Genomic DNA, 23,219 nt, shown 5'->3' on the forward strand with positions numbered 1-23,219 from the left:
TATTATCATTGTGGTTATGCTTGCTTAGAGGATTCCGACAGCTACATCTTTTGACCAATGCAATTAAAGGTCACATTTCCGCTCTCGATTTTTAAGTTATTTAGCCCCATTGAGCCTACTTTTGTTTTTGGCGGGTTGGTCTTTAACCTTTTACCCACGCAGGTATGTTAGTTTTCATTCTTTTAATTATCCCACATACGGGGTTCAGTCAACTTTGTTGTAACTATGGCCTGAATGCTTGACCTACTTTGTTGATTTTTTTGTAAGGCGGTGTAGTTAATCCCCGTAGTGTTAGCGCTTTACCAAGTGATTTTTACTTGTACTTGATGCAGTTTTTATGCGCTTTTATGCCAGTTTCTAGGTGCCTAAACTCTGGGTTCTTGGAAAAATCACACAATATTCTTGTTAATTTAGTTGGTGTACCTTCTATGATCTACTCTATCCTGTAGTTTTCACATTTACAAACTCCTCATTTACTACCTTGCTGATGAGTTCTTACGCCTCTCCAACTAGTATGAGTGATGCAGAAGGGATTAAGACTTTTGTCTACACCTGGCTGCATAAATCACAGCGAAAAGTTCCGGAATACACCTTCCAGCAGCGCTCAATGGGTCGTGGACGCTTGCGCTTTATATGTGAGGTTGGTTGTTATTCTCCTAGCTTTACAACTGCTTTCAGCTTCGTGTAGATGGCTTTGCCTATATTGGTGTGGGCAATTCGGTTAACAAAAAGGACGCCCAAACCAATGCTGCACGTGATTTTGCCAGTTTTCTTGTCCGTGAGGGCTATTTGAAGGAGTCGGAAGTCCCTACTATCAGAGTAAGTTTATACTCACTACTTACGAATCAGGCTGAAGAGTACAGACATGTGGCGGACGAAGATAGGCATTGCGCCGCAATGTACCCATCTACGTCTTCCAGTGGTGCGATGCATCCATCGTATCACCCGCCTCATTTACAAGTTACTGAGACCGATGTGCCTGGTAGAGGTCCTAACGATTCTTATATAAACAGAATAATGGACAGAATAAAACTCGAGGAGGTAAGTTTTTTGCTTTCTGTGTAAATTTTACTTGAACTTAGGCGGAGGGGATTGACCTCACAGCTGATATTCACGGTGGGTGGTCAATGGAAAATTCAAAAGCCCGGTTGAATGAATATCTACAGGCTTCACGTCAACCGCCGGTCCAAATAAAATTCACATCCATTGGACCTGATCACAATAAGTAGGTTCTGTTATATTCTATGAAGCTGGTCCGGAATAGCTAGTGTAGTGGTTTGATAGTCGGTTCTAAAATACAATTAGATTTTTCAGTGGGCTGAATGTTTTTTATCCTTTAGCCCACTGGAGAATCATAAAAAATCAGTTTCGTCATCGGTCCGGTATTTATGCTTTCCGCATGGAATGCTTTTTCATAAGTCAAACGAATGCCTTAGTGACATTCCATGCGTGAAAGCTGGCGGGCCGGTAGATAACACTCACCATTATTCCATTTCAGCTTCATCAGCCGATTGGTTTCAGTCAAAATTTACTGTTTTGCAACCCAAGTAAGCCTTGTTTTTCTCAGTACAGTCTCACGCTGATTGGATATCTTCGTATCATCTTGCGCAGGTGTTAAATGAGGTTACCCTTTTCCCAGGACGAAGTTTACTTTTTGCCATTATTATTGTTTGCTCTCTAGGAGTTTCCTGGCTGAGGCAACTGTTTGGGCAAGACGTGTGAATAAAACACTTTATGCGCGTGAAAACGGATCAAATAAAACTATGGCGTCCCGAGCCTGCTGCCTTTCTCTCGTGCGACAGCTATTCCACGTAGGTGAAATTGAAGCCTACTGTGGTGAACGAAAAAGGAAGCGCTCTGACGATGTAAGTTGTTGTGCCCCAGAACACATAATAGGCCTCACATTTAAAAAAGCAATCCATTTCTAAATATAGCTAGCAGAAACGTCTGTATTTTTTTAATGATTGGCAAAGCAGACTTTTCATTTAGACATTGTTGGACACTTTAGTTACCACCCCTCGCAGTAAAGCTGAATCCAGACCTTGAAAACCGTCTTCATGCGCTGCTGGAACGATTGCATCTCGTGCCTAACCTCTCACCACCTGTACCTTCCCTGAAAACTAGTAGAACTGCTGTTGGTAGTTCTGAAGAGGAGCACAATATGATCACGAATTATCAGGTTGCTGATTTCGAACCACGTCCTCGTCAATCGGCCCAGTTAATTTCATGGTGCCCACCCATTGAAAACTGGAATCCCTGGACTGCTTACAACATCGACGAAGGCCCTGAGGTGCGTGCCCCGCTAGTGCGCCATTTGGTCGGACTTATTTTTGCACCGGCTTCTATATGTATGTTATTCTATTATGTTTTTCTGGATGTACGCTTTTCATTACGTTTCCCTTCCAGGCATTGATGTCTCTGGCCCAATTAAGTCAGACCTATAAGGAGCAGTATGAACGTCGCATCAACAGTCGAGGATATGAAGTGATAAGGGAAGAACGTAATTCTTTGCCGGTAGCTGCTTTCAGTCAACAAATCCTTGAGACTATCGCAAGAAATCAGGTCACTCTGATCAAAGGGGAAACTGGTTGTGGCAAGACTACGCAGGTGAGTGCGTCTTAGCTGCAGTGAGCGAACGTTGGGGAGCTGGCGTGTTTGCACCATGTCAAAAAAGTCGTTTTTGTAATGTTTTCCTGTATAGATACCTCAATTCATACTGGACTCGTATTTGGCGTCAGGCAGGGGCGCAGAGTGCTCGGTGTTGGTGACACAGCCGCGTCGTATCTGCGCCATCTCCTTGGCAGAGCGGGTGGCGAGCGAACGCTGTGAGACAGTGGGCATCTCGGTGGGCTACTCGGTACGCTTTGAGACGATTTTGCCTCGGCCCTACGGTTCTATCCTCTTCTGCACCATTGGCACCCTCTGTCGCAAAATGGAGGCGGGCATCCGTGGGGTCTCACACATCATCGTCGACGAGATTCACGAGCGTGACGTCAACACGGACTTCGTGATGATTCTCATGCGCGATCTGGTCCGTGCCAACCCCTCCCTTCGTGTCATCCTCATGTCCGCCACTATCGACACCACCACCTTCACAGAATACTTCGACAACACGGCCATTGTTGAACTCGAGGGACGAACCTATCCGGTTTCGTGTAGGACATTTACATAATACTATGCTCATTATGCTAGTTTTAGCCACTTTCAAGACACCGTAAAATTTATCTGATGTTAATTCAACAGAATATTCTCGGAGAATTTGAATTCCAACATGGGGACGGCTCACATGAAGTGGGCTTTGGAGTACACCTTATTGATTGTTATTAGTCATTTTTAAGCACCAATACATTGGTAATTGACATCAGCTTCTAAAAAGTCTTTCACGTCATTGATTTACCATGATTGTGGCTTTCAAGCTCTGTTGCTTTCAGTTTACTAATAAGGTTTTAGAAATCTGTTCTTGTAACTCAAACCTGATACCGATAAGGTACGCTCACCTACATCCAGTTGGTGAAACAAGGTAATACTGCTTTAGGTTTCTACTTGGAAGATTGTATCAATATGACAAACTACGTGCCGCCGCCCAATTACAATGAGAAGAAGAATAAAAAGCCACGACTGGAGGAGGAATTGACCATGGAGACGGAGGAGAACTGCAACTCCATTTGTCCTCCAGGGTATCCTCCTTCGGTGGCGGAACGCATGCGCCAGATTCCAGAAAAAGAGGTTCCCTTCACCCTCATCGGTAGTCTACTCGAGTGCGCTCCCAGCTATTTTGCGTCTGCATTATTAATTCATCCCGTTTAAAAATACATCAGTAAGAAATAATTTTCAACTTTAGGTACATATGCAGAATGAATATTGACGGTGCAGTCTTAATATTCCTGCCTGGCTGGAATACAATAAGCATGTTGAGGAAATACCTTCAGACGCATCCTTGCTTCAGCAATCCGAACGAGTTCCTCATTTTGCCGCTTCACTCACAGGTGCCTAGGGAAGATCAAAGACTTGTTTTCCGACCTGCACCTCCTGGTATTCGAAAGGTACATTCTGCCGGACTTCTCCCAGACAGCTGCCAGTACACTCTTTTCAGTTTTTGCCTGGCGGTTCTCGAATCGTCACATTGCGTAGTAAACCTAGGCGCGTAGGTTCCCATTAATCACCATCAACCTCACTTCTCTTCATTTTGCATGTGGATTTAACTTATGAGCACTTTCCACCTTCAATTATATTGATTGATGAAGCATAAAATCGGTAAAATAGAATGGCATATCTGATTGTTAAATCAAGTTGAGGTTATGTGTTGGCATCGCGTGATTATTCCAGAAAGAATTGTCCTCGCCTACACATCAAGGAAAAGTAAAAACTAAATTCATTGCGCTAGTTTTGAGCTTATCATAATTGCTTGATTGTTGAACATATTTAAAGCTCAAGTTCATGGATTTGCAAATGAATTGTAATCCTTGAGTTACAATTAATTAACTGTCCAACAGCTTTATACCCCTCAGATTCAGGGTTAGTAAAGCTCTGATTATCTGCTTTGCTCCATACGCAGATTGTCCTCTCCACCAATATAGCCGAGTCCTCGATTACCATTAACGACGTGGTGTTTGTCATTGACACCTGTCTGGCTCGAGTGAAGATGTTCACGGCGCGAAATAACCTGACCAGCTACTCTACGATGTGGGCAAGTCTTACTAACTTGGAGCAGCGACGAGGTCGTGCGGGTCGGGTGCGGGCAGGATTCGCATATCATCTTTGCAGCCGGGCGCGGTTGAGTCGGTTGGAGCACTACGCCACTCCTGAGATTCTCCGCACTCCCCTCCATGAACTGGCCCTCATGATCAAGCTTCTCCGTCTCGGTGATATTCAGACCTTTCTTCGAAAGGCCCTCCAATCCCCTCCTCTCGATGCTGTTATCGAGGCGGAGTACACCCTTCGTGGTGAGATAGCAGAGCTTAAAAAGGTTCAGTAGTTTATCACAAGTATTTCCTCTAGAGGCGGTTTCGTAAAAGTGTCATCTTTTAGTTAGAAATTGCAGGACAACAAATGTAACACTCTCAGACCTAACAAACGAACTCATTTTTGTAGAGATGAAGGCTTTGGACTCGAATGATGAGTTAACACCACTGGGTCACATCCTAGCACGTCTGCCAATCGAGCCTCGGTTGGGTCGAATGCTGGTTTTCTCTTGCGCCTTTCGGCTGGGTGGCGCAATGGCGCTGGTCGCGGCACATTCTTCCTTCGGCTGCGACGTCCTCGCCATGCCACCGGATCGCCGACGCCTCTCGTGGGAGCAACTCCGTTTCGCTGCGACCACTAATTCCGATCACCTGGCAATGCTCAACGCCTTCCAGGTCTGGTCCACCAAGCGCGCTCAGGATGGCGATCAAGCGGCTAACTATTTCTGTGACGTTAGGGAGCTCAACGCCTTCTCCTTGCGCATCATCGATGAGGCCGCAAATCAGGTAAGCATCTCCAATGCGTGCTCTCTGTCATCTCCATTGTTGCACGACAGATATATTGTATAGAATCTAAGGGTGTTTCGTGCTGTCGTCGCACTTATGGTTATTGTTTTGCACTTCCCTAGTTCCTATAATAACTTGAAGAGCTTGACCGGCCCACATGACGTTGTACGTTTACTTTACGATTGACGCAAGTTTTTAATAAGTGAAATTATTCAGTAAATTACACGGAGTTAACAAAGTTATTTGTGGTTCTAACCTCATTAGTATTTAGGCAGCACAAAGCGACTACTTCTAGTATGGAGGCGAAAATAAATTGGATGGTCTCTTTCAAAACCGATGCTTTGCCTTCCTAACAGTGATACTTCATGAAATCAGTTAATTATTGTATTTTCGTGTTATTTTACCAGATTGAAAACCAAGCTACTTCTGATTGTACCATTTTACCCCTCAGATTTGCAATATCCTCATGGGTTTGGGCTTTCCCGAGTCAGTGCTGTCCGATCGTCTTATAAACTTTAACAACCGGAGCTGCTCAACTTTTGACTACGTTGCAGCAATGTTGACCAACGGTCTCTATCCCAACATCGCCTATCACGTGGAAAAGCGCAAACTTCTCACGGCTGAGGGTAAATGCGCGCTCGTGCACAAAGGTTCTGTCAATTGCACCAAGAATCCTACATTCGCCTTCCCCCTCTTTGCCTTCACCGAAAAGGTACACTCTCGCGCATTCTAGTTTTTTTGCAGTAATATGCACTTAACATTGTTTCTTATTTTCCATTGATTTGACAGATTCGAACACAGGCGATAAGCTGCAAGACCCTGACAATGGTCACACCCATTCAGTTGCTGCTCTTCGGTTGTCGACGGGGCGTCTGGAAACCGAAGTCGACTGGTTCGGAGAGCGCAAGATCTGACGAACGGAGGGTGGCGCTGATGGAGGAGGAGGGTGTTGTGTTACTGGACGATTGGCTGCCCTTCCGCATGCGATATAGCACTGCAGCCCGTATATTCGCGTTGCGACCGGCACTAGAGGCTCTCCTCGTACGGGTGTGCCTACGGCCCGCCTGCTTGGAGAATCTCTCGCCCGAGGACAGAAGTGTTATTGAGCTCACCAAGGAACTGTGTCGTCTCACTGCTCTGCGCGACGCAGCAACCCTCGACGAAGCAACTTGCGCTCGCTTCAACGCTGATCCAAGGTGCCCTCACCCCACTGACTCTCGTCGACAAATCGGGCCGCCCGAAATGAGCGCCACCAGTTTTGACTGGGACGAAAGCCAAAGTCTTGGCTGGGGCTATCGTGAATGGCAGGATGATTGGAGTCACACCTCTAGCAACGCGTGCGTATTTTCCTGATTTTTGCAATCCATTGTTCCTTCACTTCTAAAAATAATCGCTTTAATGTGTCACCTCTGCTCAGAGCATTTATTCGGTTTCGATTTTGTTGTGAATGGGGACTCTCCACTGGACAAGAATGGTGAATTTTCGAAATATCTTGAATTACACGCTGTTCAATTTCCAATATTACGACCTTGCCTGCGCATAATATTGAACCGTTGTTCATTTATTTTTCATTAAAGGGAATTACTTTACATTGGGACCTGAAACCAGCACATTAGTGGCTTGTTATCGTACATTTCTTTCTTCAAGAGGCCATCCACCCCCCTACTGCGTGCATGCGGGTGTCCACGGTACGAAAAGAGATTATCCGTGGCCGAATCGGGAGACTTACATCCCTCAAAATTTTGGTGATCGAAGTGGCTCCCTGCCACAATCTGCTGGGTACTATGCGGAACCCCCGCTGCGGCACGAGAAGCTTGATTACGGCTACGAACCGACGTTATCCAGGCCGCCAGGACCGCGGTCTTTGAGACAACCAAGACCACCATATCCCTACTGACTTGTAATATCGTTGTGAATTTTTCCCTTCTTCAGTATTGGTATGATTATTTACAAATTTGTGTTGTCATCACGGGAATCTAGTCCTGGCTGGGTGCCGTTGAGGTCGCATGGTGGGTGCATGGGGAGTGAGCCTTAGTTGCTGGTTGGGATGTGCGGCACGGGGCGGATCGCTGATGAAAGGAGCGGCAGGGTGGTGCTAGAAGGGGTTCGAGTGAAGTTAGCGCAACTTGGGATGTTAATGTGAGCTGGGTGAGTGCTTTAGAGAGTGGCCATCTGTGTCCGATTGTAAAAATTAGTAAATGGCATTAGAAAGGCAGGAAAACTGCTTCACTTTTCATATTAAAATCCCACTATAATGAATTTGGTGCCCCGTTTGAACAGGACAGCATCTACTATGGACAAAATGTCTAAACTAAATAAAACCTAAACATGCGATAACTTAATTTTTAATAGTGTTTTTAAGGTTAAAAGTTACGAGATTCATTGTAGAGGCAAACTCGGTCAAGGTAGCTAACTCCGGTAAACACAAGTGTACTTTTTTAGCCTGGGCAAATCGGCAAACTTGTAATGCTGCCCTGGGTGGTAAGTTACCACAGGTGTGCCCACCAGCGTTGTTTTTGCACATGATGGGTAGCGGACTAGTGTTTGAAGCTGGCTGTTGGCTGACATTGTTTCACTTTACTTCTACGCTTTATGTCAAGGGGTTCAACCAATAAACAGTTAATTCCGAATTTTTAATAAATAAATTATTCCTAAACATAATCAGATCTAATAGTCTCTGGCTCTTTTTATGTGGTCGGTTTTTTAAGCCATCAAATACACATACGAAATTGGCGGGTGCGCTCTTCGATCGTTTTTGTACTATATTGCAGTGATTGACTTGTTAAACCAGAACAAAATGAGCGCATTTTTGCTGGCATCCAATGTGCTTACCAATGAGGAGTCAGCGTACTGGCTGTGTGTAGATTGTTCTACAGTCAGACCCCGATTCACACATCATGAGCAGGAATCTGTTGTTGAAAACCAGGAGGATCAGTCTATTGTGCGTAGACACCCTTCTTTTTCACTCATCAATGATGCTCACAATGTATAGCCACTTCATCTTGCATATTGCTTCGTTGTAGAATGATGGGGATTCCTTGTCTGAAAACAATTGGGAAATCCTCGGAGATGAACTGAATATTTATATACCCGATGAAGTAGGTTTTCCCAGATAAATTCACTTCTTACCCATCTGATTTCTTTTTGCCTCGTGATTTTCCTTCCAAGACATCTGATGCTCTATTATGCAAGATACTACAAAACTTAATACTTCTCTCAAATCAAAAAAGACGTAAGACTCACAACTAGCTTTTCTGATATTTTAATTAATCCATGCTTCCAAAATTTTTATTGCTTATTTGCCTGATAATTGGGTGGATTGTCGTTCTTGAATTTCTAGCAACTGAGTGTACTGGCTCGTGCCTTTCCCGGTGTGAAGGCTTTTTCGCACTCCGTGTCTGTCTACGGACGCGAGTGCGCGCTCTGCTCAAGCCACCTATCTCCGGGTGCGTCGTCACTGGCAATCCTCTTTCCTTGTTGTTTTGACTAATGTCACTTCGCCCAGCATCCAAATCCACACTGATTTGTTTGAATGTTTGGCGCACACTAAAGTCCCTTCTCCAAATCGGACGTCTGACAGAGGTTTCCCAGTTGCTTGATATTCTGGAGCAATCACTAAATCAATTCACAAATAGTTGGTTTGCTTACTGTACTATGCAGAGATAAACTCTCTATACAGTGAGGCGGAATCAAAGCTCTGGTTTAGATCTTTAAGGGGAAAAAATATTTGTTGAATAGAATTATTAGTGCTTGGACATGGGTCTAGGATCCTCTGTGTTTATGCAAACTAGAGGAAAGTGGTAGCCTACTCCATCAGAACGTACGTCACGACTATAATTCTGTTAACGCGAATGGGGCTTATTCCAGTTGGTTCTACAATGCATGCACCTTCAAAATACTTCCTATTAGGATGTCAATCAAATGTGGAGTATTTTTATGGTAAACGCCCGGAGTTACAATATCTCTGTGGACTCAATCGAAGGGTATACGTCTCCCTTTGAATACCTTTTGAAGCACGACATCATATTCTCGACACGAAGCACATGAGGATATTTCTGAAACTACTGTACTTGCGGTTATTTTAGAACTTCGCGGGTTTGATTCTTCTGCGATGCGGAAATGTATTTGTAATCAGTTTGGGAACATTCTTGGCCCTATTAATTATAAATTCCCACTTATGATGCCTCACCGTTGTGCCTGAGAAACGTTTTGCTTTCCATGATCCAGATGATGCAACGCTTGACTTCTTTGATGGCAACTTCTACTGCTCTAATTGCCATCAGGGCCAAGAGGCCGTGATTCCACGCGACATCATCGAATGCTGGGACTTCACTCCAAAACCAGGTTGATCCCCTTTTCAACTCGACCACTTGTATTTACGGTTGATTTCTCCAAAATACTTTTCTTATTGTAGTGTCTTTCGCTACAAAAAAATTTCTTGATTCCATTTCGTCTCATCCGTTGATTGATATCGGATTGATAAACCCTTCCCTGTTTGCGTGTATTCCGGCGCTGTTAAACTTGCGACGTTTGCGGCGAACACTCTCCCTTCTCTGGTCTCTAGTGTCGAGATGCTCTAAAGCTACATCCCGCAGCCTAGTTTTGGCCCTGAAGAACCGTAGCTACATGTTGGACAACGTCGACACCATCGACAGATACTCCTTCCAGGTAGGTTGAACTTCTGATTTCGTTACATTCTGTTAATGTGCTGTTAAGTAATTTTAATATGCAGGACCTTCTGGATGTACAGAACGGTGATCTGGAGGAACTCATACAGGCAGCAGTCGACCAAGTGGCCTTGACTCATGTTACCTCCTGCTCTGGTTGTCGAGCATGGTTATCGTTTTGTGATATCTGCAAGGACGTGTCAAGACCGATTTGGCCTTACCAGGTCGCCCAATTCAGACGAGTAAGTTCTCGAGGACCTAGAAGACTTCTGGTCTGTGAAGTGGAGAGGCATGTTAGATTCTCACTGTCATCCTAGTGTGCCACTCCTGGCTGCCGACGGGCGATGCATTTCGACTGCCTTCTCCGGTTAAAAGATGAAAAAATAACTCCTGCGGTGAAATCATCTCATACAGTCAGCTGTCTCGATAACAATGTGGCAGGAAGCGCTGACAGATTCAGCTTGGATAACGGAAATTCAAGTAACAACCTGCCCCTTACGATAGAGAGGATAGAATTCCTGCCCCGCTGTATTGTCTGTAAAAACAATCTAAACGTTTCCAAAGTCAATTATTCTTCCATGAATTGATTACTTTATAGATTTAATATTTTACTACACTTTCAAACGAAATGAACCTTTCAGAATCCAGTGTTCTGCTTTTGGGTAGCTGCAATGAGAAGAGAAATCACAATAAAGAACGAGATTAGGGGTCTCCAGTGGGCTTGACGAAGGACAGTCGAGGAGGGGTGCCGGGGGAGTGTCCGAAACTGGAGGTACCTGGGAAGCGGAACCTCCCTGGTGGTCCGGCATTCAAGGAAGTAGGTGGGGCCGGCTCAAACTTAAGTAGATTGCCGAAGAGGAAGTGCTGCACTACCGGGAACTTGTTCAAAACCTAGCAGTAAAACATGAGCAGAGTAAGGAGTAATTCCAGAAAATAGGAATGCTTGAACATACCTCTCCCTTGTACATTTTGATCATTCCTGAATTAACTTTCTCCCAGTTAGGTACGCCACTGAGACTCTGGAGGCAACTGGAGTGCTCCGCAAAAGGGCCTGTCTTTACCTGATAGATGTAATTGATGCAAGAAAAGAGAAGGCATGAATTAGCCTCCTTTTCGGCGATCTCCTGATTGGGTAGAGCTGACGGCTCGTAGAGGCCTGTGCCTGTAATTTCGATGATTATTAAAAATATCAATAAAAGAGTGCCATACCGATAAGCTGACTACTTCCCCATATGTATGGAACGAATTGAAAGTCATCAAGACTCCAAACACCATGAGAGCCAGCTGGTTCCATTCTAAAGTAGGTCTGCAAATGACGCACAAGTCTGAGGTAAGCAGGTAAGATGTAAAGAGCTGTTGCGGCATAATCGTTGAGTTCCGCCGAGGACCCGCTTTGTGGGCCACGACCTGAATGTCCAATTTGCTTCAAATAACCTATTTTAAATAGCGATAGCAAGAAGGCCATGAATGAAAGCTCGTGGCCGGTGCCGTAGTCGATGCGAACAGGATTGCCGATAGATTCCGTAAGATACATTGTAACCTCGTCGAAGTTTTCTTGAAAATATAAAGCTCGTGAATAAAGGCATACACACCGATGGATGGTTCAATTCCCAACTTTTCTGCGCATATCCGAGAGGCATTTTCGCATAACCATGAATAATACTTCTGAAAAGCTTTATTTCCATAACGCTGGGGATTAACCTCCAGCGGCGTCAGTGCAACTTGAGCATCTAAGTGATCTAGAAGACCAATCACTTTTGAAGTGTTCTGGCAAATTCATGCATATATTTTGCGTACGGGTGATATTGTTTGCCTGTCATTGATCAGTTTTGCCCTTACGGCATAATTAACGCCTTCAATAAAATTTACTATGTTTGCGTAAGCAACAGATGCTGTCCACGCCCCTAAGTCTGATTGCGTTTGTATTCTCTTGGAGAGAACCATAACGATGGGGTACTGGGCTACTTTGGACTAGTTTGTGAATTTAGGCCAAGTGAGTGTGACTTTAAGACTAATTAAGCTGGCGCGTTAAATTCAAGCAACTAACTATAAGACTATAATTAGTCGAAAACTAGTCTACTAGCTCTGTCCTATAACACTGGCCACGTCTACATGTAATCAAATCAAATACTAAGAGTAATACGAATTTAGGGTATGAAATTCGTTGCATTAAGATAATGTGCATGCAACCTTCCAAGAGGGAAGATGTTAAAGATGGTATTTTATTTGATTTCTCTGCATTGTTCCGGAACTAGGATTGGTAAAGATTTGGATTCATAATTTAAACCTGAGATTCATGGGCAATTCTTAACACACATTACTGGTTCATGGAGAACAAATTTTCCAATTGTTTCCCGCTATGCGGCTTACTTATTTCGTTTTCTGCATACTTATTTACATACACTACACTGGAGCCCTCCGATACTTTCTTGAAGACGAAAGAGGGCAGAATACTAGGGGAGAATACGTATTATTGATGTACAGAGTTGATGGGGGCTACTGGTGTGGTCCAGAGGCTATGCTACCCAGCAAAAGTACAGAAAGGAAGCCCTCAGTGTTAATGAAACCAAAACAAGGCGTTAAACAACAAATGAAATTGCTAGAGTAACGTACAATTTTTGGATACGCCCTTTACGTAACACGCAAGCAGATTGTGTGAGTCTCGTGCTTGCGCATGCTATCGGATCTCGGGGAAAGCTGATCATAGATTTCTCATTAAAACTTTACTTGTAAGCTCCTCATATTAGCCATTTTTGCACCAGGTAGTTACTCCGTTTCGGTAGTTGGCTTATTGAGGAAATAAGTCCCTACAATAATAGTACGTTAGAGTACCGGATTTTCAATTTCTCTTTGATTCCTTGCTCATTATTAATGCACGAAAGCGAAAAAATAAGGCATATTAGCAAACATTAGAAAAACTGGCTTAAATCCACTGTCTAGCACAACTCAAATGACAAGATGGATAGCTTACTGAGCCAAGATCACGCATTGTAGCAATTTCAGCACTTACTGTAGACGTAACAGGCCAAGGTAGTGTAAAAGACCGTAGTTATGAAGCACAAAGTGACCGAAAAGCTACCAGCTTGGCCTGAAGACCATGACGCAGAGCAGAAGTACAGACAGCTGAGATTCCAGTGCCTGACTAGTTCAACAAACAATTAAACAAACATTATTGTGCCGCTCCCCCCTTCAGCGCCGTTCCCAACACTCGCCTCGGTCACTCTCCAACGTCAGCCGTTCACGCCTTGTCGGTGCCTTGAAGGTAACTCGCGAAGCAGCAACTTCAGCTGTTGAATTTTCTTAAGTATGATTACACATGTTTGCAAAATCACCGCATCTGAAGTTCCGTCTCATCCGTCAAATGTACTGGGGAAGAGGAAGTGCACTGCCTTAATGCTGCTCAAGATTTGATGATAAGGGAGATGGAGTAAGGGAAGCCAAGATATAAAACAGTTCTGTGGAGTTAAGGTTTTACACATATTCCTCCTTGCTACTTACCTACTCATCCGGACTCCCATCAGCTAGTAGAGACGTAGAGGAGGTATCGCTTGTTTGCGTAGTTAGCGATTTTGGTTTGGTGTTTAGTTTAACCCTGTGTTGGACTACTCCGGCACGTCAGTCCCCGCAGGCAGTGCTTTTGCTCTGAGACATGGCCTTCGATATTCCGGCATAGAAATCAAGATATTCTTCAGTTTGGATTGGATTCTGTTTATCCCTCTCAGTCACCAATGTTGTGTCCTAAAATCACAAGGCCGAAATGGGATTAAAGAATACACTCAAAGTAAAGAGCGGATGGGAGGCTCTTACTATGACCTGAAGGCCATGCTGGAGTGTGATGTGCAAGCTGCGAGGACTGAAGCGTGCGCACATCTAAGCATACATCAAATCGCATGTCAAATCGCTGCTATTTTTTGACACATTCGATTATTTGCCTTCGAAGGAAGAAAGAACGACTGTATCATGTGTAGGTGATTTTATGGAAACCACCAATAATAAGGAACCAAAATCCTTCATTTTCAGTCCCCTCATTTTCCTGTTCAAGTTTTATATAGCTTGCTCAAATACTCTACATCAATGAATGTAACCTTCACAATAAATTAGGTCACATTTGACAAAATCAGCGTTCACATGTAATATATTTCTTTGCCTTGTGATGATGAAGTTTACTAACTCATTTATTAGTAAGAAAGGGCTATTTCATGGACAGCTTAGTGGTATCTTTTAATGAAATTTTTGGCTGATTTTGGTGTGCTGACAAATTGAGGTGGGCATTAGAGAAAAGGATGATGGTTTTGATGGTCTGGAAAATTTATCAAAGAGGCATGTCGATGAGCGATAAAATGTGCGCATTTGGTAGTAGGGAGGAAGAGAGGCATTGACATGCAGTTGCTCGAGAGTTTATGCAAATCAGTCTTGATTGCTGGTCTACGTGCTCGTGCCATTAGTTGATGCAAGAATTGGTAGGCAGCGCCGCTTCTCTGTACCACTGACACGGACCGCTAAGACACTCGCGACTGCATTAATCAAATTTTTCAACAAGAAATGCAAATTTGCTAAACCTAGCTTAAAATGCAGGATTCATTTCGCTCAAGAAGCCTACCGACACAACCGTTTCAGCGGAGCCAGCAACCAAGACCCACTCTGGTCGTTGAATCCGAGGAGGATCGCGTACACCAGTAAGCTCCTCTGCAATTTCTTCGGTTTATACCCAAGGTCTGATTGCATACTGTCAAAATGTTGGAAATAACAATTTTGTCCTCCACGTATAAATTAGCTCCACATGCTACCCTAGAAAAGGATTTTTATGCTAGGGGTATCAGGAATGAAGCGATCCTTTATTTATAAACATGTTTTTAGTACTTCCAAGAAATATAAGTCAACAATGGTCCATTGATGCACGAGTAAACTTTACTTTTATATAACCCGTCCCCATTGAGTAGTGCTTCCTGAATAAGTACTTATTTTCTATTCCAAGTACGAATTTATTTGTGAATACAATTTCTTGAGTGATTCTATTGATAAAGAAAAATATACACAGGGCTTTGAAATAAGCAAGGGACGGGGAAAGCATTTTATGTATTCCAAAGGGAGCGGTCAGGTTGTCCCGGAGGAAGAATAAAAGTTGATAGATATATCTGGGTTAACTTTTTGCATTATTCACGGCACTTAAGATTGCAGACAAGTATGCTAGCTCTGGCGAAAACTAAATACACTTGACTAGAGACTTGGGTGATATTCCTACACTTATAGTGACAGTGTTTGGACAAATATCAAGTAATTTTAATGAAAAAAGCTTTAAAACAAGGTAATGGTTAAAAGGATACGATGAATTCGAATGGTACAACAAATTAATAGGTTTAATGAATTATGTGAGCGACTTTTAACTAGCTTTTCAGATAACATGGCATTTTTCTGCTAAACATTGGCATAAGTTGTACTTATGTCGACATTTTTAAGGCTCGAACTTGACCTGTCACAGAACAAGGAAAAGGATTCTAAAATGGAGACTGTTGACGAACTATTTTGCGTAAGTTCGCATTGCCTCAATGCCCCAAAGTGGTGAAATGCCCTGTGCCAGACATGCTTTTCATTTTAGCGGACAAATAAATTCATCGACGCCTTAATGATGGAGGAAGAAAGTCGTGATGTGAGTTTCTTAATCTAAGTTCCACTTATTCAGAAGAACTTGAAGATATTACGGCGATTCCAGGAAATGACAGAGTGCCAGAAACTGAAAATTCAATATGCGAGATCCTTTTTACAAGTTTGTTGCACATGCACCTAACTGTGGATCTGTAGCTATCGCAAGAACTAGAAGAACTGAGGGAGACCGTATTAGCGAACTCACCACAACCTTTCAGCTCACAACAGACTGAGGATGAACCCAATAAATGGGACTGCATAGACAGGTCTACGAGATTCTACAATACCCTTTCTGTGAGTCCCCAGAGGATTTTACTAGACATGAAGGCTTAATTAAAGTCCAAAAATTGACACATAATGGAACATAATGATTGACCGATTGTTAGTTTTGGAGCCTTGCTTAAGCAGGAAAATTGTACATCCGACCGCATTGATGATGTCTTAAATCAAACAACAAAGATTTGTAGTTACCTGGCTGTTGAAAATATACTTAATGACGTGCCTGCAGTTAATAAATTTATAGCAAGAAACCTAAAGTTATTGCAGTGCGGAAGTGCCATTTTATATAAAATGAAATAATGGACTTCTCTCGGCAATTTCTCCACTATCGCACATTTGACTGTTAGTAAAACTGCTTGTGAAATTATAGGCGGATCAAATGAAGTTCTGCAGTTGGATATCTTCCATCGATGAACGAATCCCTGCGTGCTACAATGCTAAAGATCCTGTAGATTCTGAACAATCGCCTTGTGCAGAGGTTCTGTGTGATTTCGAAAGTGACCAAGTAAGAACTAACGAGTATCACACAAATTTACAAGACAGGTTCCAGTCCCATGCACAGTTAAAACGCCAATATCACGATACATTGAAAATAAACACGGCAGATGTTGTTTTAAGGCGGCCTTCATACCTCTGAACAGCTTTCCCTAGGCATTAATTTTCAGAATCTCTAAATATGTAGAATGAAATTGCAAGTAAATAACGCCGAATGTGTCTTGTCTTTGACAAAATTCAAATTACACTTCATTCTTACGTTGCCTTTATATAGGGCCTTGTAAGCCATCAAGAGGTTGTAAGGATAGTGGAAATTAAAGGTGGCAACGCACTTGTGATTGGACGCGCTTATACCACGGAGAGACAAGTTGGTCAGAAGTTCGGTCTCTACAGCACTCTCAAGTCGTCCATTGAGCGGCAGCACCGCAGCTCAGGTACCTCGAGTCAGACGTACGACTCCTGTCGAGTGAAAAAGCAGACGAGGCGGGAGCAAGATAACCCCAAAATTATCCGACAAATCAGATTTTGGATTCCACAGATCTACCTACAGCCTCTCAGTTTAAAAGCAAAGTTAGTGGAAAATGCTATGGATACACGGCAATTTGTGCTTTCCATCTGGGAGAGCTATGTGAAGGAGACCGCCCAAGCTGTCATGAATCTACTCTACATCACCTTGAGACACTGGAGTAAGGAAAAGGTAGAGACAGTCCCTTCAACTCTTTCGTGATGAATAAATGAACCAAAATACATTGTTTTGGTAGATGGATGTTGACTATGTAGCAATCAACGGTGATATGAAGCGAAGTTTGAAAAGCTTCTTTAGATCTCTTGAAGGAAGCCTTAGCAATGATTGGGAGTGCGAAATACACTACGAACTAATCCTGCAGCAACTTCGCTTACTGCAGGCCGGTGATAACGCAACAAACGATGGATCTCGATCTAGAGGTGATTTTCAAGCTTATTACAAACTACTTGTTGGGTAACAATTTTTACCAAAAAATGAGCCTGAAAGACTGTTTTAGCTGCCTCCCACCCGAGTGACAGTAAACACTTTTTGTCTTATATTTATATTTTTTACTTTTAATTAGCGGAAGAAATGCCGAATGAAGATATAACTGAACGGATTGGACAATTAATGTTGGAACGACGAATAATATTCCGTTTGCTAGAACAACACCAGGTACACAACTGCATTGTATTCGGGTTGCTGATGGTGCAATTTGAATAACCTGGAAAATGAAAACTAAATGCACTGATATAGACAAACCAATTATGCACCTCGCAAAAGGCGGATAGAATCATTTCTAATGTAATCATTCAGAGATCAAAAGCCGTTGGCCACACCGGTAACGAAACTGTTACTAGTTAGCCAAAGAAATTACTTGATTCTAACTAGAAAATGAAAAAAGACCGAAAATACCACCAGATGGGCGATATTATAGTAGTAAAATTATATGAGGGACCCAAATCAAGAGAGTTGGTTGAAGTAAACAATTATTTAATAGTAAAATCAAGCATCCGACACTTGGACGTGAATACGAAGCCTATCGGTACCACGCGCACTGATTTTGCCATGTGTTTTTCTTTTTCAGGGGATGCAGCAGGCATTTGAGGCCGCTAAAGCAGGACCAATGAAACCAAATTTAGGATTTCCACTTCAGTTAGAAGGGAGTTGTGGGTAAGCCTTAGCAATTGCTACTCGACGCACTGAATCGTCAGTCTTGTTGCCATGTGGCGCTGCAATGAAAAGATAGCTGCATTTTATACTTTAATAAGATGATAATCATTAGAAATACGTGTGCGAACTCCTAAATTTGGTTTCATTGGTGTTGAAAATGATGTCACTCAAAATGGTTCATTTAACGGGTCGTTGTCCCGCTTGAGTAGCCGTCGCATAAGTTAAATCTTATTTAATTAATTGCTTTGTTTGGGAATAAATATGGTGAATTTTGGCTCATCTGACAACCCTTTTGATCAATTTTTGGGCTTCAGGTCCGAACTAAAAGATACGGAAATATCTTGTACACCGGACGGATACGAAAAACGCGCATCCTTGGGTTCGTATGCCAGCACGGACGCAGGTAAGTGAAAGGTTGTAAGCTTCACGCTTCGACTACATTAATACTTTAAAAGAGTCCTTCCCGCTCTCAAAGCCTTATGGTTCTTCTCTAAGATGAAGATGAAAACAAGTTTTTTTAAAATAACAAAATGTTCCTCTCCTTCTTGGGAGGTATTAACCAAAGGACTGCATTTAGACTCAAACTCCGTTCTAGTATGCATTAAGGGGTCTCGATTTCTATTTAGTGTTCTACACCACGCTCATAATTATTCCAACATGTTAAAAAAGCTTCCAATTTATTGAACGAAGCGTATCAGATTAACCATTACCAACCACTCGGAACCTCATGTCTAAACCACAAATTCAGCGGCAAAGCAAAAAGGTTATTTCACTTATATAAAACATTAGTTGATTCATAGCATCCTCTTATTTTATTATCGTCTGAGAAATAATAGTGTATCACTACCAATTGTTCGTAAAATTTGCTGAGAGCAGCTGCTATTCTCCACAGCTCACAGTGAAGAAGGCAGTTTAATTTATCTTTGAATCATTGTTATATTTTGTCACAGTAAACCCCCCGTCAGATCAAGAGTTGTGACATCTCATTATTGTGCTGGATCTAGGGGTTCTTACATTGCATGCCAGAGCCATAAAAATATGAAAGTTTCCCACCATAACAATGGATTACAACAGATTAACCCGTTAGCCAATGACTCGTCACACCATATGTGGCAGCATGACAATTTTAATAGGCTACAAGAAGTAGACAAACTATTGATGCCACTTATAATGTACTCTAGGTTATTATTTGTTCACCTCTTCAATTATTAATAGTATTTTTAGTTGAACATCCGCGTAAAGATAATGAGGATTCCCAAATGAAACAATACAAAAGGGTAGGGTTATCAAATATTTGATAAGAAAGGGATTTTAAGTGGATTGTTTCTTTTTGGGGGAGAGTGGATGATTTTGGTAATGTGAGGCAGGCAATTCACAGGAATGTATCAATCCTTTTAAGAGGCAGGGAGGCCAGGAATGCATCTTAATTGTACGATGAGTGAGACAAGTTTGCTATCCCCGCCACCGCCCTTCGACAAGCCACCTGAGCCATTGCGTCAAAAGACGGGTAGCCTATCAAAGAAACTGGAGACTGCGGAGAGGATAGAGAAGCACTACGGTAGCGAGCCCTGCATCCTAGAGGCGGCGGCGTGCCGGCGGCACCAGGCACATACATGGACGCGCAGCGGGCGCTACCGCTCAGCGGACCTCTCACTAAAGGGCCTCGACAAGTGCTCGCGACTGCGCGCGCGCTCCTTCGGACAGGGTTCTAAGTCCCTCCCGCGCACCTCCTATCCTCTGCCAGTGATGAAAAAGTCGCCGCCCGTTAAACTTGCTGTCGTTCATCCAGGTAGAGGCGCTATATCGCACAGCATTTCATTAAGCACTGACCTTGGTCCGCATTAATATGCTAAAAATGCTTTACTCCAAATGGATCTGTGTCACTTGATGCCAGTGCTGTTTCGCCCAAAGGCATGACTTTCGGCATTAACCCTTCCACAATTATATTTATAGTTAACTAAATTTACCGTGGAGCATCTCAAAATAACGTCAAATTCACACTTTGATTTGCGATTCAGCAATTGTCACTTTTAGGCAAATCGGCCAGGAAATAGTTGTAGCATGTAGTATTTTCCGCGTATCACAATGCAATACATGTGTGACCGCTACAAACTATTTGCAGTGGTATGTAGCCCAAACGCTTCCGACCAGAGTATCCATCTTCTGTTTCTAAGGCTGAAGTCCCTTAAGCACTCGTGCTGAACAAAGCCATCACCACTATAATAGCTTAAATAGGATAATAATTGCCGAAATGACTTTTTCACATCAATCTGTTTTGGTTGCATTTGCGCTGCCTGCGGGATATCAGCATAAGGAAATTTAAAATAAATCTGAATGGGTTTTTCTCACCCCCAATTTGCTTCTAATTTTAGGGTAATTTAGTATTCTGTTCAAATAAAACGACAATTTTTTTGTTGATGATTTCCTTTGCCTTTTATTCTGTAACATACGATGAAGGATGAAAGAAACAAAAAAAGTACTGACAGAAATCCATATGCAATACAGTCGGTCCAAAATCGGGAACTTTTGTCAGTTTGGAATTTTCGAACATATAATGATAAATAAAAAAATCGGATCACAAAAAAACAAACCAATTACCAGATAAATTTAGGGTAATAATTCGAATCATTTAACCATTTTCTGTAATTATGACCCATTAATGAACACATTGCTAATGATAATGCCGATATTACTGCAAACAAAATAATGAGGGCCTATCACTTTGTACTGTCTTAGCGATGTAAATGCATCAAGTCCCAGGTACTGACTTGGCACACTCGTCCAACAGACCAAGTATTGTGAGATATGAATGAATTTGTCACTCTTGCAACTTGCAGTGGGCGGAATGGACTCGGGCCCCGAAGTGGGATACGTGGTGATAATGCGACCAAGTTTCCGTGAGCGCATCACGACGGTGCTGGACACGCGGCGCCGCAAGCGCGTCTCCATCCACGCCGCCATCGAGCGTGGCATCGCGGGATTCGAGAGCGGTGCCACAGGGGCGGCGGAGGCTGAGGAAGGGCTAAGCGAAAAGGAGCAGAAAGAGTGTTTCTTCGTTTACGACACTGCTAGCGGCACCAAACTCAATTTCTCCCAGGCCCTCAGTGATGGCATCATCCACTACGACTCTTCAGCCACTGAGAGCATTGTCTTTGATGAATACGCAAAGTCAGTCCTCGACTACATTAAGTATCTACTTTTGAGAGGTTTGAGCAGATGATGGTGGCCTTCTTTGAGAACTTAGATAGTTAATTAGTGAAACACTTTGTCGTCGGCTTTAAGGGACTGCTCTACAGAAGGAGCAAATATAATTTAAAACTTCCTCACATTTTGGAGGGAAGTTACGAAAGTGGTGCAACAGTTCAACTCAAAGGGCAACTATCACCATATTTTTGCAAGCAATGAAGACAGTTTAAGCCTGAAATCCCTGTCAATTCCGTTTTTTACCGCCTGTAATAAAGCTTTACTCCGATTCCAAAATTATCTGGTAATTAGCAGTCTGCAAGATGAAAGTCTTGCCTATTTACCAGAACAGTTTTCTACATTTTGCTCTTCCCACCCATTAGGTCGTTATACATTCTTATAGAAAAAACGTTTTTCGTGAATGCTTAGCACATAAAATCAAAAGCACCACCTACATTTGATCTCACTAAAGCTGATGACGCAATACCATTGTGAATCAGAGTAGTTTGCTTGCAAAGATGAGAGGCATCTTCGTCGTCTAAGCACCAAGTGTGGTGTAAATAAATTTTTTGTAGGTCGGAGTGGCGCGGAGTGAAGTCGGTCTACCACCCTCTGGTGTATCGTGTGGAGCAGGTGCGTGAGGTGGTTGAGCGTGGAGAGAAGTTGATTCGGCAGAAGCACAAATGGATGCCATTTCACCGAGCCATAGAGACGGGTCGCCTCGATCGACGCACAGCAGAATACGTGGTCCGCACCGGTGGTGATGATGACAAATGGGGTGAGGAGGTTCTGCGCCTCCCCTTCGCCAAGGCGCTCGCCTATGGACTGGTCAAAGTGGTGGCGCTGCGCCACTGCCTTATTGAGAAATTGCCTCGTGACAAGTGCATATTCGCTTGAGGTCGTCCCCATTCCGCACTGTGATTGCACTACCAAATTCTGATCCCAATGACTCCTCTCGATCTGTCAAAACTTCGGTGAATGGCGACTTTGAATAAATTATGCCAAATAAAGCAGTGATGCGAAAACTACTTTTCAGAATATAAATCCAAAATCAGTGATTTTGACTTATCAGACTATTTGGAAATTTGGTAACTGCAGACTTGTTAATCATCACTATCGTTACTAAATCTAAGGTAGAGTTTCACCAAATGACTTAAACTGAACAGAGCTTCAAAGAACAACAAAGGCATGCAAATGCTACAAACAATTCGGCATTCTTAGAAGAAGTGATTGAAATGCAAAATCATTCACAAGGTGTTTAATAATACACTTTGTTGTGATAATTAGCACAGCGCTTGTGATATAAACTCCAATTTCCGTGTTATTAACTGACATCGAATTTGCTTTTGTAATAGTAATAGTCGCTTATATGGCTAGAGCCTCTTCAAATTTGGATCAAATTTAATTTTTAGATGTGATTTTGTTGATACAAGGAAAATATTGAGAATTCCGAAAAGCACAAAGCAACATCACAAGCAACGTCTAGTTAAAGAATTTGCGCTGAGCTTTGTGCTGTGCTCGGAACACAATATAGTGAATTCGCTCACCATGCTGGCATATGGCGGATCATAGTGGCAAGATGTTCATACTTTATCACTAAAAGTGTATGCTTACACTGATGACTAAAACCATTCAATCCTTCAAAATGTAAATCAAGGGTTACAAGGGTTACGAAAATGGTTACAAAGCACATTTTTGCATTCACATTCATGAGCACTAAATTGCAGGCAAAACGTACACTCTCAGTCGATTCGCCGGTGAAGGGTTGCCTCAGAAATACCATTTGTAGTAAAGTAAGTGCTAATG

The 23,219-nt window shown here is 42.8% G+C and overlaps 3 protein-coding genes across 3 annotated transcripts; 2 read left to right on the plus strand and 1 right to left on the minus strand. All coding sequences in view use genetic code 11, as the record gives it.

The window, feature by feature from the left end:
* Positions 1-487: 487 nt before the first annotated feature.
* On the plus strand, positions 488-10,452 carry EGR_06061 (ATP-dependent RNA helicase A; the record flags this gene model as incomplete). Its single annotated transcript, XM_024495310.1, has 22 exons — positions 488-640; positions 679-819; positions 850-1,041; positions 1,083-1,225; positions 1,682-1,865; positions 2,009-2,290; positions 2,407-2,607; positions 2,702-3,155; positions 3,536-3,758; positions 3,842-4,043; positions 4,556-4,943; positions 5,092-5,468; positions 5,920-6,180; positions 6,258-6,805; positions 7,116-7,328; positions 7,401-7,477; positions 8,240-8,409; positions 8,492-8,566; positions 8,809-8,914; positions 9,696-9,812; positions 9,883-10,136; positions 10,201-10,452. The coding sequence occupies 22 exons, from the start codon at positions 488-490 to the stop codon at positions 10,450-10,452; spliced, it is 5,013 nt and encodes a 1,670-aa protein (XP_024350265.1).
* A 385-nt stretch (positions 10,453-10,837) lies between these two features.
* On the minus strand, positions 10,838-12,079 carry EGR_06062 (Serine/threonine-protein phosphatase 2A activator; the record flags this gene model as incomplete). Its single annotated transcript, XM_024495311.1, has 5 exons — positions 10,838-11,026; positions 11,089-11,297; positions 11,345-11,689; positions 11,728-11,902; positions 11,933-12,079. The coding sequence occupies 5 exons, from the start codon at positions 12,077-12,079 to the stop codon at positions 10,838-10,840; spliced, it is 1,065 nt and encodes a 354-aa protein (XP_024350266.1).
* A 3,496-nt stretch (positions 12,080-15,575) lies between these two features.
* EGR_06063 (hypothetical protein) lies at positions 15,576-22,310 on the plus strand (the record flags this gene model as incomplete). Its single annotated transcript, XM_024495312.1, has 12 exons — positions 15,576-15,662; positions 15,732-15,782; positions 15,935-16,072; positions 16,428-16,562; positions 16,827-17,249; positions 17,314-17,497; positions 17,641-17,732; positions 18,145-18,230; positions 18,545-18,633; positions 19,630-20,019; positions 21,068-21,398; positions 21,989-22,310. 12 exons carry the CDS (start codon positions 15,576-15,578, stop codon positions 22,308-22,310), a joined length of 2,328 nt encoding a protein of 775 aa, XP_024350267.1.
* Positions 22,311-23,219: the final 909 nt, after the last annotated feature.

The sequence above is a fragment of the Echinococcus granulosus genome, assembly GCF_000524195.1.
Source record: "Echinococcus granulosus chromosome Unknown EG_S00050, whole genome shotgun sequence".
Classification (NCBI taxonomy): Eukaryota; Metazoa; Platyhelminthes; class Cestoda; order Cyclophyllidea; family Taeniidae; genus Echinococcus; species Echinococcus granulosus.